Source organism: Crotalus tigris, unplaced genomic scaffold, assembly GCF_016545835.1.
Source record: "Crotalus tigris isolate CLP2741 ecotype Arizona unplaced genomic scaffold, ASM1654583v1 scf7180000020227.388637, whole genome shotgun sequence".
Lineage (NCBI taxonomy): Eukaryota > Metazoa > Chordata > Lepidosauria > Squamata > Viperidae > Crotalus > Crotalus tigris.
In genome coordinates this window covers 294,104-308,791 of record NW_024097917.1, presented here as the reverse complement: position 1 = coordinate 308,791, position 14,688 = coordinate 294,104, and the positions used below count along the sequence as shown (strand labels likewise).

The 14,688-nt window shown below is 36.8% G+C and overlaps 1 protein-coding gene across 1 annotated transcript in view; it reads right to left on the bottom strand.

Annotated features, from left to right (window-relative positions):
* The window catches only part of LOC120318466 (xin actin-binding repeat-containing protein 2-like), an 83,237-nt gene extending 68,801 nt beyond the window's left edge, over positions 1-14,436 (bottom strand). Inside the window, exon 1 of the mRNA XM_039366114.1 lies at positions 14,338-14,436. Coding sequence (XP_039222048.1) covers positions 14,338-14,374 — 37 coding nt within the window. The 5' untranslated portion in view covers positions 14,375-14,436. The remainder of the gene's footprint in view (positions 1-14,337) is intronic.
* Positions 14,437-14,688: the final 252 nt, after the last annotated feature.

Here is a 14,688-nt window from a genome sequence, read left to right as displayed (position 1 = left end):
TGGCAAGGCCTTGATTCCCTGCTGGAGGTTGCCACAGTCTAGAAAGGGTGTAACCAGTGGCACCAGATGGAATTGGCTTCCATCTGTGGTTTGTGCAGGAAATGTGAGGGGTTTCCCCCAATTCCATATTCTGTATTCTCAACTGTATCTTTGCCTTACTGTTTCCCAGCCCAGCTTTTCCTCATTGCACTATCCAGAAAAGATTGAGGATATTGATGTTAAACTTTGTCTGCTTATATGCCATTTTTTCAGTTCTTTCACTTGAGTTCATATTCTTCCCTTTCAGTTGCTCTCCCAACCACTCCTATTCACAAGAGGAAAGAATCCTCTAACCTAGCGCTCAATAGTTTTAGTTCTCCCACTTTATAGGACCTAGCTGGTTGCACAATCAGGACAGGATCCGCCTTGCTGCCCTTTGGAGCTATTTCTGCCCTGATGTCTTTATTTCATTTATTATAATAGTTTGGGAGCTGTCCAGTTAGAGTCATGGTGTGGGAGTGAGACAAACAGCACAGAGGGATGCTTCCCATACTTACTGCAGAGCCTGACTGATGGATGCTTTCCCTGAGGCTGGCAGTATACAGAAAGGGCTAAGAGAGGCAGGATAGGGATTGGCAACAGGAACAGGAAATAACTTGCCCACATTGTTTTGGGCTGACTGATAGGTACAGAGCAATTTAACTCTCAAATGGGGAAAGACGTGAAACTTATTCCAGCAGCAGAACACTAAATCACATTTCCCACGTTGTTATAGATAACTATAACCTCTGCATTGGCTAGATTATTTAAATGGCGATTAACAGATGTGAATTCTCCAACTTCCTGCATCAATAAAATAGGACAGGGTGCACCCATGTATCCACTTTCTTTCTAAAGTGGAGTTAAATTTTTACAAAGCTCCCAATTAATTTAGAAAAGCCTCCAGCAGTCAGTTCTCCAGGAAGATACTACTCTTGCACACGGGGTTAGAGATCAGTTCAGTTAGAGGTATTGAGATAAGTTTTAGCCATGAAGAGACTCTTGTTGGTGCATCTCTCCAATTTCTTTCAGGACCCTCAAGGGAAGCAATCACATCTTATTTAATTAATTCCACAAATGAAGATATCATTATCTATCTCAAACATACATATAATCCATTTGATTGGTCAACCTCAAGTTTTGGAAAGACAAATATACCATTTTTACAGCTTGCATAATTTGCTACCACAATTCATCGCTTCGCTTAATCAGTTTAGCTCCTCTCTGCATACCCATTTTGGCTAGGGATGATACATTATCTTATCTAATGTACCAAAGGAAGATTGATCTGTGACCTGGATGATTGAGAATCTCCATAGACATCTCATCCAATGCATCTGAGAGGCATCAGGATAAAGAAAAATGGTTTTAGTGTCTCCTTGTTTTGGACTCCAGTTGTCTTTTTTAAATTTTCCCCAGATTTAATACCCAGTTTCAATATCAATGGTTCAATGACAAGTTTAATATTATATAGGAAAGAGAAAATGTCTTCTCTCTTTGCTTTGCTATTCTTCTAGTAGAGATGAACTCTGACACCTTAAGTAATAAAGAAATAAACATAAAATTGAAACATTTAGAAGAGAAAATTCTATAGGCATTGTGACTGTTTCCTGCATTCTGACTCTTCTTCCATACATATTTTAGGACAGCCATATAGTCAAACTCGGCTGATAAAGCTAATAGCATTAACCTGCATCATAAATTTTCTATATGCCTTGCCAATAATATGCATAAATTGAGAAATTTGATATTTGCAAATCTATATGCAATTCCCAGAATTTACCTAGATGCCAGATTTGGAACTTCTGTTAATGTTCAGACTATCCAACCTTGTTTTAATCAGGGCCATGAGATCCACCAACTAGAACAGGGGTGTCAAATTGCCGGCCCATGGGCCGGATGCATCATAGCGAAACCATGCCGACCCCATTGCCAGCAATGGCAAAAAAGTTGTGATACATTGTGACACATCACATGATGTTGCGAGTTTGACATCCTGAACTAGAACCTTATTCAAAAATACTTACATTTAGAAGGAAAGTTAGCTGTTTGAATCACAGGTTTCAGACACAACACTGATTCTTGATTATCTCTAACTTTGTTCATTCTAGCAGAAGTTTAAGGTAGGAGGTAGGTCTTTTGTGGCTGCTGCTACTATGGCTGAAAAATTTGTCATATATCACTATTAATTTATTGCAAACATTAAGCCAGTCATCAACCAAAAGATTCACCTATACACTTAGGAGCAAATGCAATAACTTACTCTTTTTTTTAGCTATGAACTGACTAACATATCAATGAAATCAAGTACATTTTGATTCATTACAGCTAAAGAAGGAAATTTGGAAGAAAAATTCAGCCCAGTGACAATAGGTACACAGTAGCTCTTTCAGAAATGGATATGAGTAATATACATCGTCAAAATATTCTCAACATGATTTAACTGTCCAGTTTGGTATATTATGGGAAGAAAAATGAACTGTTATTAAATTGCATTTCAGCCCTTATGCTATATCATGTGAAATCATTTGCTAAAACATTTTCATTGTTCCTGAGCTAGTGAGACAACTTAATCATTATAATATGAGAGAATTTGCTGGACCTATTCGGGATCCTGACTTATGAATCTTAATTGTGGAAAACAAGGCAATGCTCTCCTTAAGAGCATATGTCTCAAGACCATTAATTTTCCTTCACTGAAATCTTGAAAAATCTGTTCATACAACTGAGGAGTTGTACTATTTTGGTTTATGCACAAAATGTAAGATTTTACTTCTATGACAGCAATCTATTTATCCTTTCCTCAAACCACCTACCTTCCTATGGATTTATTTAGCAAAAGGACTATAAAATACAGCTTTTCTCTTGGGGATGACAGAATAAGGTTGCACTGGAGATTCTGTCTGTGGGCATAAACAGACCAAATCAAAAGCTTGGTTAAATCTCATTCTGTTGTTATCACGAACCTTTAAAATATGATGCAGTGAAGTTCACACATGCTGAAAAGATCACCTAATCTGAGGCAAGTATGAATGAATGCTGTCCTCAACTCCAGGTTTTCACTTTCTAGTTGTAGGCTTGGATGTATCTAAATCCAGTCTATGTCATTGTCATAGGATTTTCCATATTATTGTAGTCCCGCTACCTTTAAAAAATGCTGGAAAAATTGTATTTAGTCTTGGTTATATTTTTCCTATATAAACTTTTATATGTATATAAAAGTTTTATATACATACATTGCATTTATACTTTTATATAAATCTTTCACTAATCTTTATCTTTTTCAAATAAATACACCCTCTAAAACCTTGTAACTATGCTGAAAACCACATTTCTTGTGCAGACTTTCCAAAACTAATTTTTTTTCAAAATAACTTTCCCAAAATTATGTGTGGCGCTGTACTCTGCTTATTGTTGCCAAATAATGCCTGCATCCATTTTAATGTATTGCATCCATTTATTCAGACTGAAATCTGTAGCACATTTCATTTTCTCCCCAACTATAGTGCAGAATAAATTGCCTTTTTCTCACAATCATACCTTCCAGTTATGCAAGGAATTTATTTTTTCTTCTCGTGTAGATTTAACATACAATAGTTTCTTGATGCTAAAAGTGGGGCTAAACCCTGGAGGTATTTACCTGTCCTCCTCTTTTCCATGACAATCATAATTTACTGTCAGAAAATGACAGCACCTGGCCAACCTTATCTGTGGTAGAAAGCTAAGCAAGCTGATGCTGGCTAGAATTTACAAAGAAGGCTTCTGGGGAATCCCACAGTGATAGGCTGGACTGGTAAGTTACCAAAAAATTTCAGAAGGCAGCAATGACAAGCCATTTTTATATCGTTACTCCAGAAAACTATCAGGATGTGTCCACTTAGTCATTTAACAATGCTCAGACTTTGCAAATATTTTATTTTGGTTCTACTGTTGCTTATGAACTTGGTTTAGTCTTTAGCCTGAAACTACATTGATTTCTCCCATATTGACTGCTTGTGATAATAAACCAAAGCATTCATCAAACTGGTTGAGGCAAGATAAAAATCCAACTAATCAAAGTGACATTTTAAAAGTGATATTTCATGTTAGTAGAATCCATGCCAAATGCTTTTGTCCTTTCCTAGAGATTAAGATTAAGGCTAAAACATTTGTAGGATGGTTGCCGGAATTGGGCTTGTCTAATGTAGTGAAAAGAAGGAGTAGGGTTGACTTCAGTGGTGGGATTCATCCAGTTCGCACCATTTCAGCAGAACCGGTAGCTAATTTTTTGTTGCCCAGGCCCAGAATGGACTTCCGGAAGCGGCATCCACACAGAGAACTGGTTGTTCACATATTTGAATCCCACCACTGGGTGACTTGATAGCAGCGATCCAATATTTAAGGGGCTGCCACAAAGAAGAGGAGGTCAACTTATTTTCCAAAGCACCTGAAGGCAAGACAAGGAACAATGAATGGGAACTAATCAAGGAGAGAAGCAACCTAAAACTAAGGAGAAATTTGCTAACAGTGAGAACAATTAGCCAGTGGAATAGCTTGCCATCAGAAATTTTGGGTACTCCATCACTGGAGGTTTTCAGGAAGAGACTGGACAGCCACTTCTCTGAAATGGCATAAGGTCTCCTGTTTGATCGGGGGTTGGACTAGAAGACCTCCAAGTTCCCTTCCAACTCGTTATTCTGGTAAAATGGCATACAAAACAAGTGTTACAATTTGATTAGATTGGTTCTTACCCTTCTGGCCTTTAGGAAGGATCTGAAGACATGGCTCTCTGCTGCTGTGTTTGGAAGTCCAGCAGTAGCGCTGAGCCTTTTCAACAGTTATACTAAATGGGGTATATTGTTTGTACAACATTCACCCGCTGGGTGTTTTGTATTGAGTTTTTATAAGGGTTTAAGTATGGTCGTGTGTTTGCTGTTTCTATTTATATTGTTTATTGTTCTTGTTGTTTTTAACTATAGTGAGCTGCCCAGAGTCACATATGTGAGATGGATGACTATACAGATTGATTGATTGATTGATTGATTGATTGATTGATTGATTGAATGAATGAATCTATTGCCAAGGAGGTAATAGAGGTAAGCAATGAGAGACAGGTAAAAATCATAAGTGTGAGAAATCAAGTGTGCCCCTCTCTCCTGCTGCTTATCTACAGAAAACCATCTCTTTCTGAAGTTACTTCTCAGCACGATAATAGAACCTGCCTGCTTAAAAATACACATTTGTATGCAATTTCTAGTTAAAGTACTAAGTTGTTCATAGATGGTTTCTCTCGGCTTAACTGCCGACTGAGTCATCTTCTTGTCTCCAGGCCATCAACCTTGACCAGCTGTCTGGCAAAAAAGCATGAAGCAAACTGGGTTGCCTGATAAGGAACTGCTGTGCCGGTTCCAAGCTCCACTGTGAAGTGTCACAATGAATGAGGAATAGAAGCGGCTTAAGGTCAAGATGCCTGACAGCTTCAGAAGATCCTTTGTTTTTCCTAGGGTGGCCTGTTCAGCATGCAGCAGTCATTTTACCTGACTGATTCACCATGACCTGGGAGCAGCTACATCATTTAATTTGGAGGAACTGCCATATGCCATGCGGCTTTTCTTTCAGTTCAAAACCCATGCTTAAAAGACACAGCGTGGTGCCTTCCTGTCATTATGCAAGATAAACAGGCCCCCAAATTATTAGATTTTGTTTGTGAACTCTGTACAACCTGGGATGATGGAAGAAAAAAACACCCATCATTTTTAATTTCCATTGATCTCTCAGAAAATGAAAACTGTCAAACAGCTCATCGTACCCGTAAATTGTAACATTCTTTGCAGTGCAGCATGTACAGATTACATACTCATCACATTATTCCTTCTTGGGGCAGCTAATTTTATAAAAAGCATGGCAAAGGAAAAAGAAACAGTAAACCAGGGATGACAAAAGGAATAGGAAGTGTTGCAATAATTAATTCTGCCAGCATCATGCAGAACACCTCTTTATTCATTTTTTACCTTTGCAAATCAGTCTTTCTAGCATCTCCTTCAAAGTTTTTAAACTTCTCACCTCTCTCTCTCTCTCTCTCTCTCTCTCTCTCTCTCTCTCTCTCTCTCTTTGACAAAAATATAAGTTCTTCATCTTGGGCTTCATCTTCTTTTGATCCAATCCCTTTACCCTTCTATATTTATGCAATTATTTGATCTTCATTCCTTCTCGCTATGAACCAACCACCACAATATTTTGCACTCAATCTACATTCCTTCAGGACCCATTCATTCCTGGGCTCTATCACCATTTCTTAACCTTACTATTTCTTATTTTACCACATAAAACATCTTTAGTATCCCACTCTCATAATAACCAACTTGTTTCTATGTTTCTCCTGACATAAACAACTCTCATTTCCATATAACAAAGGAGAAAAAGCAGACGTGTATATGCAGCTACTTCTGCTTCTTAAACTTTCATTCATTCCAACATACCCATTACTTTTTCTGTCAACAGGTGCATGTTTTAAACTTTCTCTATTCATTTTTCCATTTTTTGGGTAAACATTCTATCAACATTCATCTATTTGCTCTAGATTTTGTAAATTAAGTATAATTTGTAATCATTTTCCTGTCAGACAAAAACGTGATACAGTCATGCATTGATCCAATTGTGTTCAGAACTATACTTTTTATTACATTATACAATCTATTTGCTGGAAATCATTCAGCTTCCCAATTACTGACACAGTATCATTTGTATAAACATGCACATCTCCAACCAACACAGTTCTAAGACCACCACAAATATTCTTTATATATTTATAAAACATCCAGGACATTTCACATCCTTGTTTTACATTCTGGTCTATACTCAACTATTTACAAAGCCCTTCATTTAGTCCTGTACACATTTTATTTCTATCATATATTACTGTTATCATATTTAGCAGCCAACCTTCAACTCTATAATTCAAGCCTATTCAAGATAATATACAGTATGTTTTCATATATATAGTATGTGTGTGTGTATCTCAACTTATGTACAATAATTTTTGACACTTTTCTAATGACAGGTTGAAAAATAAAAATTTGATTTGCATATCCCTTGCCCACTATAAAGCCACACTTCCAAATTTTGATCACTATCTCCTATACTCTTTTGTTCAGTATTCTATGAAGAGCAATAGTAATAGCACTTATATACCACTCCATAGTGCTTTATAGCATTCTCTGAGCGGTTTACAATGTCAGCATATTGTCCCCAACAATTTGGGTCCTCATTTTACTGACCTCACAAAAATGGAAGGTTGAGTCAACCTTGAGCTGGTCAGGATTGAACTCCTGGCAATGGGCAGAGTCAGCCTGCAATAATGCCTTCTAACCACTTATGTGTCTCCTTCTCAGGGACACATAACACATTAATCCCATGTAGGTTTTGAATTTACTCCTCCTACCTTTGTATTTATATAATAGAATAAATAATGGTCCATACATGTGTATGTGTGTGTGTCCATATAGTTTTATTAAGATTTTAAAGAGAAAATAAAAAAATAATGCAAACTAATATGAGAGGTCCCTGGTGCTCTCTGAGCTTGGTTGTTTTCTTGCAGACATTTCATTTCTCATACTAGGTAACACTGATGATATTTTGAAGAATCTAATCTGTGGCTTCAAAGCTCTCCCTCCTAATCATGGGACTTTCATCACAGATAATAATCTTGGCATGTTGAAGAAAATTTGCAGAACTTGAGGTTTTTAATAGATGTTATAAAGATTATTTTCAATCACTTTGAGAGATATTTTAAATCTTGAATATGTTGTTGTACCACTAGGCATCAATGTTGCTGCAATTCCAGATGATGCTACTGCAATAGCAAAAACTCTGTATCTCCTAAGTTTAGTAAGAATTGAGTTGGTGACAAATGTGTTTCCAGTTCTTTTTGGTGCATCAGTGAAAATTACTGAAAAAAAAATTGCTTTGCAAGCAGTTGCACATTAATCATATACTGCTCTTTGTTCATTGATCATTATTCTAAAGGGGCTCATTGTATATTACAAATTCTTACTGTTTGTCTCTCTTATATTGCAGTTCATGCAATAATTACAGAATGCCACTATTTTGATTAATTATACTGTTTGTTAGTACAATAGTCAATCCCTTTTTTCTCTTATGCAAAATCTAACATATATTTCTTTAAAACAATTATATTTGTATTGTCAATCTTCAATCATGTAACAAAATATTCCTGTGAAACTTGATCCCTTACCTTCTTCCTGATAAAGTACACCAAAGCATTCTTTGGAACATTTCTTGTGGTAGAAAATCTAGAATTTAGTCTATAAACATTATCAATTTCTTCCTCAGTATCTTCTTTTTCCCATTTAAAAAAAATGCCAGGGCTTTAACAATGTTTTCTCTGATATTTTCATCAGAATTCACTGGGATGCTCTAAGTCTCAAGCAAAATTCCTTCTTTCACCCAATAAAGTTAGATTTTCTAGTTCTTGTACCAGTTCTCTATCTCTAACTTCTGTCTTACTAACATTTCCATGTTTTCATTAACTTGTTTACCTCTCCAGCCATTTGCTTGCCATTCTCTTAACTTTTTTTTTTCACCTTTACACATCTTTCATCATTCTTTTTCAAAAATTGTCAGTTTGGTATCAAGTGATTCTGCTATTTCCCAATTCCTGAATCATTTTCTGAGACAAATACAGAGTAATTGTTTTCTCTGCAGGCTGCTTTAGCAATCCCCTCTTCTTCTCTATTCTCACTGCTTTTCCAGTTGTCATTATAATGTTATAATCCCTAAAGGAAAATATCTACAGGACAGGAAAAAAGACAGGGTTCCCTCTTTTGTCTTTTATCTTCCTGTACGTTTAACACTTTCTTCTCTAATGGCACTCTGTAGTTTCAATCCACATCACAATCCATGTCTCCATAGCAATGAGCAGCATCACAGCCTAACTCATATTGCCTTTATCTTTTATTTTGTAGAGTCATCAATTGTCTGCATTCTTTAATAATAAAGAAAAAGCATTCCCACAAAGATCTGGTCTTTTTGTCTAATTTCAATTTATTCATAAGCACTTTTATCAAAAATAATATTTGAAAATAACTGTCCCCTTTATCCATTTTTCTTAGATCGGTTCCACATGTCCCCTACTTCTAGAATATTCTATAGTATACCCCATAGTCTGAGCAACCTTTTACTAAAAAGGTAGGTTTGAAACTGAAAATAGTTGTTCAGATCCAGAGATGGTCTCATAAAGAGGAATCACATCAGAACCTTTCCAAGGCTGCTATGATCATGCTTCTGAGGTGGGGGATTGACAATCTTCTGAATCTGGTCATCATGCCTTCCCTCCTTCCAGCCTCACATAGAAGCCAAGAATGTGCATGGCTCTAATCCACTATGGTAATGGCATAAATCATTCTACTCACTTCATCAGAGAATACATAGGCCTAAAGAAGTCCCAGATAATGTGGCCAGGATTCCATGGATGAGAATTCTCAAGGGAAAACAATTCAAGAAGCTTGGGAAATTTTGAAAAGTGAGATTATAAAAGCCCAGTCTAGCACAATACCAACAAAGAAGAAAAATAATAGCTCTCAAAAGAAACCAGCATGGCTGCATAAAGAACTCTCTGATAAATTGAAACACAAAAAGGACAAGTATAATAAGTGGAAAGAGGGGTACATAATTAAGGCAGAATATCAGCAAATAGCCCAAGTCTGCAAAGATGAAGTGAGGAAAGCTAAGGCTCAAAATGAACTAAGGCTTGCAATAAAAGTAAAAAATAACAAAAATGCTTCTTTCAACATGTAAAAAACAAGAAAAAAGTTAAGGAAATGATTGGTCCATTAGTGGGAGAAAATGGCAAGGTGACAAGCAACAGGGAGAAAACAGAACTACTCAACTCGTTTTTTGCATCTGTATTTACACAAAGGGAAAAAACAGTCCATTCTATCAAAAACATAAAAAACATATTAGAAACACAAATTAAGATAGGAAAGAAAATGGTAAATGAGCACTTGTCCACCCTAGATGAGTTCAAATCACCAGGACCAAATGGAACTGGCAGATGTGATCTCAGAACCACTGAACTATATCTTTCAAAGATTCTGGAGCACTGGGGAACTACAAGACTGGACTGGAAAAGAACTGATGTAGTTCCCATCTTCAAAAAAGGAAAAAATGGACCCAGGAAATTACAGACCTATCAGCCTGACCTCAATACCTGGGAAGATTCTGGAAAAGATAATCAAGCAATGAATCAGTGAACACCTAGAAGCAAACAAAGTCATTACCAAAAGCCAACATGGGTTTGTCAAAAACATATCATGCCAGACAAATCTTATTGTATTCTTTGACCAGGTGATAAAATTAGTGGACCAGAGGAATGCTGTGGGATATAATTTACTTGGACTTCAGTAAGGCATTTGATAAAGTAGATAACAACCTACTACTTGACAACATAGAAAAATGTGGGTAAGACAGCATCACCACCAGATGAATCCGTAGCTGGCTGACCGGCCATACTCAGCTTGCGGTCCTCAATGGAACTGCATCTACATGGAGGGAAATGTGTAGTGGGGTGCCCCAGAGCTCTGTTCTGGGACCAGTGCTCTTCAACATCTTCATCAATGATTTGGATGAGGGGATAGATGGGGAACTCATCAAATTTGCAGACAACACCAAGCTGGCAGGAATAGCCAACTCCAGTAGACAGGCTTAAGATACAGAAGGATCTTGACAGACTTGAACATTGGGCACTATCTAACAAAATGAAATTCAGTGGTGAAAAAAGTAAGGTTCTACATTTAGGCAAGAAAAACCAAATGCACAGGTATAGTATAGGTGGTACCTTGCTCAATAGTGAGAAGGATCTTGAAGTCCTAGTAGACAATCACTTAAATATGAGCCAGCAGTGTGCTGCAGCTGCCAAAAAAGCCAACACAGTACTAGGCTGCATTAACAGAGGGATAGAATCAAGATCACATGAAGTATTAATACCACTTTACAATGCCCTGGTAAGGCCACACTTGGAATACTGCATCCAGTTTTGGTCACTGCGATGTAAAAAAGATGTTGAGTCTCTAGAAAGAGTACAGAGAAGAGGGAACTGGAGGCTAAAACACATAAGAAACGGTTGCTGAAATTGGGTATGTCTAGTTTAATGAAGAGAAGAATGAGGGGGGACATGATAGCAGCATTCCAATATCTCAGGGGCTGCCACAAAGAAGAGGGAATCAAACTATTCTCCAAAGCACCTGAAGGCAGGACAAGAAGCAACGGATTCAAACTAACCAAAGAGAGAAGCAACCTAGAACTAAGGAGAAAGTTCCTTACAGTTAGAACAATTAATAACTGGAACCTCCAGAAGCTGTGAATGCTCCAACACTGGAAGTTTTTAAGAAGAGACTGGACAGCCATTTGTCTGAAATGGTGCAGGGTTTCCTCCCTGAGCAGGGGGTTGGACTAGATGACCTCCAAGATCACTTTCAACATTATTATCATTATTATTATTATGGATCATCACACAGTCAGCCAGATGTTCAGACTGGATTTGGCATTTTGTCTATCTATCGAGTCCTTACCCAGGACCTGGGATAGGCAGATGTGGATGTTTGATGGTATTACTGATATCGTCACAGGATGGAAGCAGTTCTTAGTAAGGCTGCCTTTTGCAATTGACTAATAGCGAATTTGTCAATGCCAATGGTGTTCAAATGGTGCTCCAGTTGTTTTGGGATTGCACCCAAGGAGCCTATCATTATTATTATTATTATTATTATGGTGGATCATCGCACAGTCAGCCAGATGTTCAGACTGGATTTGGCATTTTGTCTACCTATCGAGTCCTTACCCAGGACCTGGGATAGGCAGATGTGGATGTTTGATGGTATTACAGGTATCGTCGCAGGATGGAAGCAGTTCCTAGTAAGGCCGCCTTTTGCAATTGACTAATAGCGAATTTGTCAATGCCAATGGTGTTCAAGTGGTGCTCCAGTTGTTTTGGGATTGCACCCAAGGAGCCTATTACTATTGGTACTACCCTTGCTTGCTTTTGCCACAGTCTTTCTATTTCTATTTGTAGGTCTTTGTATTTTGTTATCTTCTCCAGTTCTTTCTCTTCTATTCTGCTATCTCCAGGCACTGCCACATCCACTATCCAGACTTTTTTGTCTTTCTTATCGACAATTGTTAAGTCTGGGGTGTTATGTTGCAGGTGCTTGTCTGTTTGAATTCTGAAGTCCCAGAGCAGTTTAATTTTATCATTTTCTATGACTTTCTCTATTTTATGATCCCACCAGTTTTTGCTTACAGGCAAATGATATTTTTTGCAGATCTTCCAATGCACCATTGTTGCTACTTTGTCATGCCGCTGCTTGTAATCAGTCTGTGCAATTTTCTTGCAACAGCTTACCAAGTGGTCCACTGTTTCTTCAGCTTCTTTGCATAGGCGGCACTTACTGTCTGTTGCTGTCTTCTCAATTTTGACTTTGTATGCATTTGTCCTTAAGGCTTGGTCTTGTGCAGCCAGAATTAGTCCCTCGGTCTCTTTCTTCAATTTTCCTGCTCTTAGCCATTGCCAGGTTTTATTATTATCTGCTTTCCCAGCTATTTTTTTCATGTATTGGCCATGTAGTGCTTTGTCTTCCCATGCCTCTATTCTGTTCTTCATTTGGTCTTTCTTGTAGGCCAGTTTGGTCTCTCCAGTAGTTAGTAAGCCTTCCTGATATACTAATTTCAGTGCATCTTCATCATTGTTCTTCAGATATTCTTCCAAAGCCATTTTTTCTTCTTCAACCATCTGATGTACTTGTAGCATTCCACGCCCACCTATTTGCCTTGGTAGATAAAGTCTATCAATGTCACTGCGTGGATGAAGGGCATGATTCATTGTCATTATTTTTCTGGTCTGCCTATCCATTGCTTTTAGTTCTGTATTATTATTATTATTATTATTATTATTATTATTATTATTATTATTATTATTATATGCAATCTTCAGCCATACACTGGAGCATACACAGTCGATTAGAGGAAACAAATTAATAACCTCCAGTGACTTGAGTCCAACTTGTTTCCTTTTTCCTGAAGTGCATATATTACCCTGTTACATATTGCATAATTCCAATCAAGTTAATGAGATTTAAGTAGCATAAATTTATACAGAAGCCTTATAATACACCAATGTATTTAACTTATGAAGATGTTTAATAACTATTGTATATATTTAATAATTAAAGTTATTGAAAACAGTGTACAGAATTATTTCACTTCCCACTTATCCTTATAATAACCCCACATGGTGGGTTAGATTTGGTCATCCCTCAATAAGACTGGCTATGTGGGGAATGGAAACCTGACCTGGTTGCTCTAGGTTTCTACTACACTGATTCTCATAAAATTAATTCAGTCTAATATACTGTTTTAAATTAATGAGGCATTTAAATTTTCTGATTTTTATATCTGATTCCAAAAGTACATTTCATTTGCTTAGGAGGATTCATTGTGTAATTATATATGCAACATTTATAATTGAAGAGAAACCTCGTGTGCAATGGTAGCTTTTGACAAACATAAAACTGTTTTTTTAGTTAAATTACCTTAAAACCCAATCTTACAACTTTGGAAGGGATAGTTATTAACTGCAGTCTCATCAAATATTTTGGTTTTCTTTTAGGAATTGGGAATGTATTGAAAACTCTGCCATTTGAAGCTTACAAGGTATCAACATTTAAACATATTCCTAAGGTTAATACATAAAAGTGTTCCCCGAATAATAGTTTTCCTGAAACATGACACCATTCTGTCTTATTCAATTTTAAGATTGCTAAATATGTTTTCAAGTGATCATCTGAAAAAAGAAGATAGATTTTTTTTTTGCTCTCTTTCCAAGCTAGAAACCTCAATTTATTATTTTACTGAATATAGCTTCCATTTCACAGCATTGGTTTTCCTGAAAGTAGATGATTATTAATGCTTTAAAAAAAGCAATATTTTTGGCTGTGAAATTAACATATTCTATGTCAAGCAAGGAAAGCAATCTTAAAGAAAACAATGTCAAATTATTTTTCTTGCTCATGCTTTATTGCGAAAACCCCTTTGCACTGTGAAATCTACATTTCAGAATTACCACAATGTCAAACAAATTCTTACTTTAGAGCATCTAATACTATTTTTACAGAAATTCCTTGCACATATTATCAACATCGTTATTTTGCTTTGAATCTCTGTTGGTAAAGGAAAAAAAAAAATCCCCCACATAATGTTTTACGGTCTTTCTTGTTCTGTATATGGTAGGCAAGCAAAGAAATCAGATCAAAAAGCAGTGATGCTAACCTTCAGCTTTGTTGTTCTGAGCATTTTCTGATGACATCTTGTCAAAAAATGTTTTGCCACCTTTTGCTTCTGGGTTTCTCACAGGAATGATGGAATGGCTCCCAGGCTGATTTTTAAATGCCCGTGATGGCAAACTTCTTTCAATGTCTACTTCCTGTTGGAAGACATTAAGGGGATGTATATTAAAAGCTATCAGTAGGAAACAGACGTGTGGAGGAGGATGTGAAGAGGTGAGGGAAAGAACAGTAGGTTTCCATTACAAGATTAATTCATGTTTTTGCTATGTTTCAGGAGAAATATCTGCAATACTACAGAGAGTTACAAATCTACTTTTGCAGTCAACTTATATTT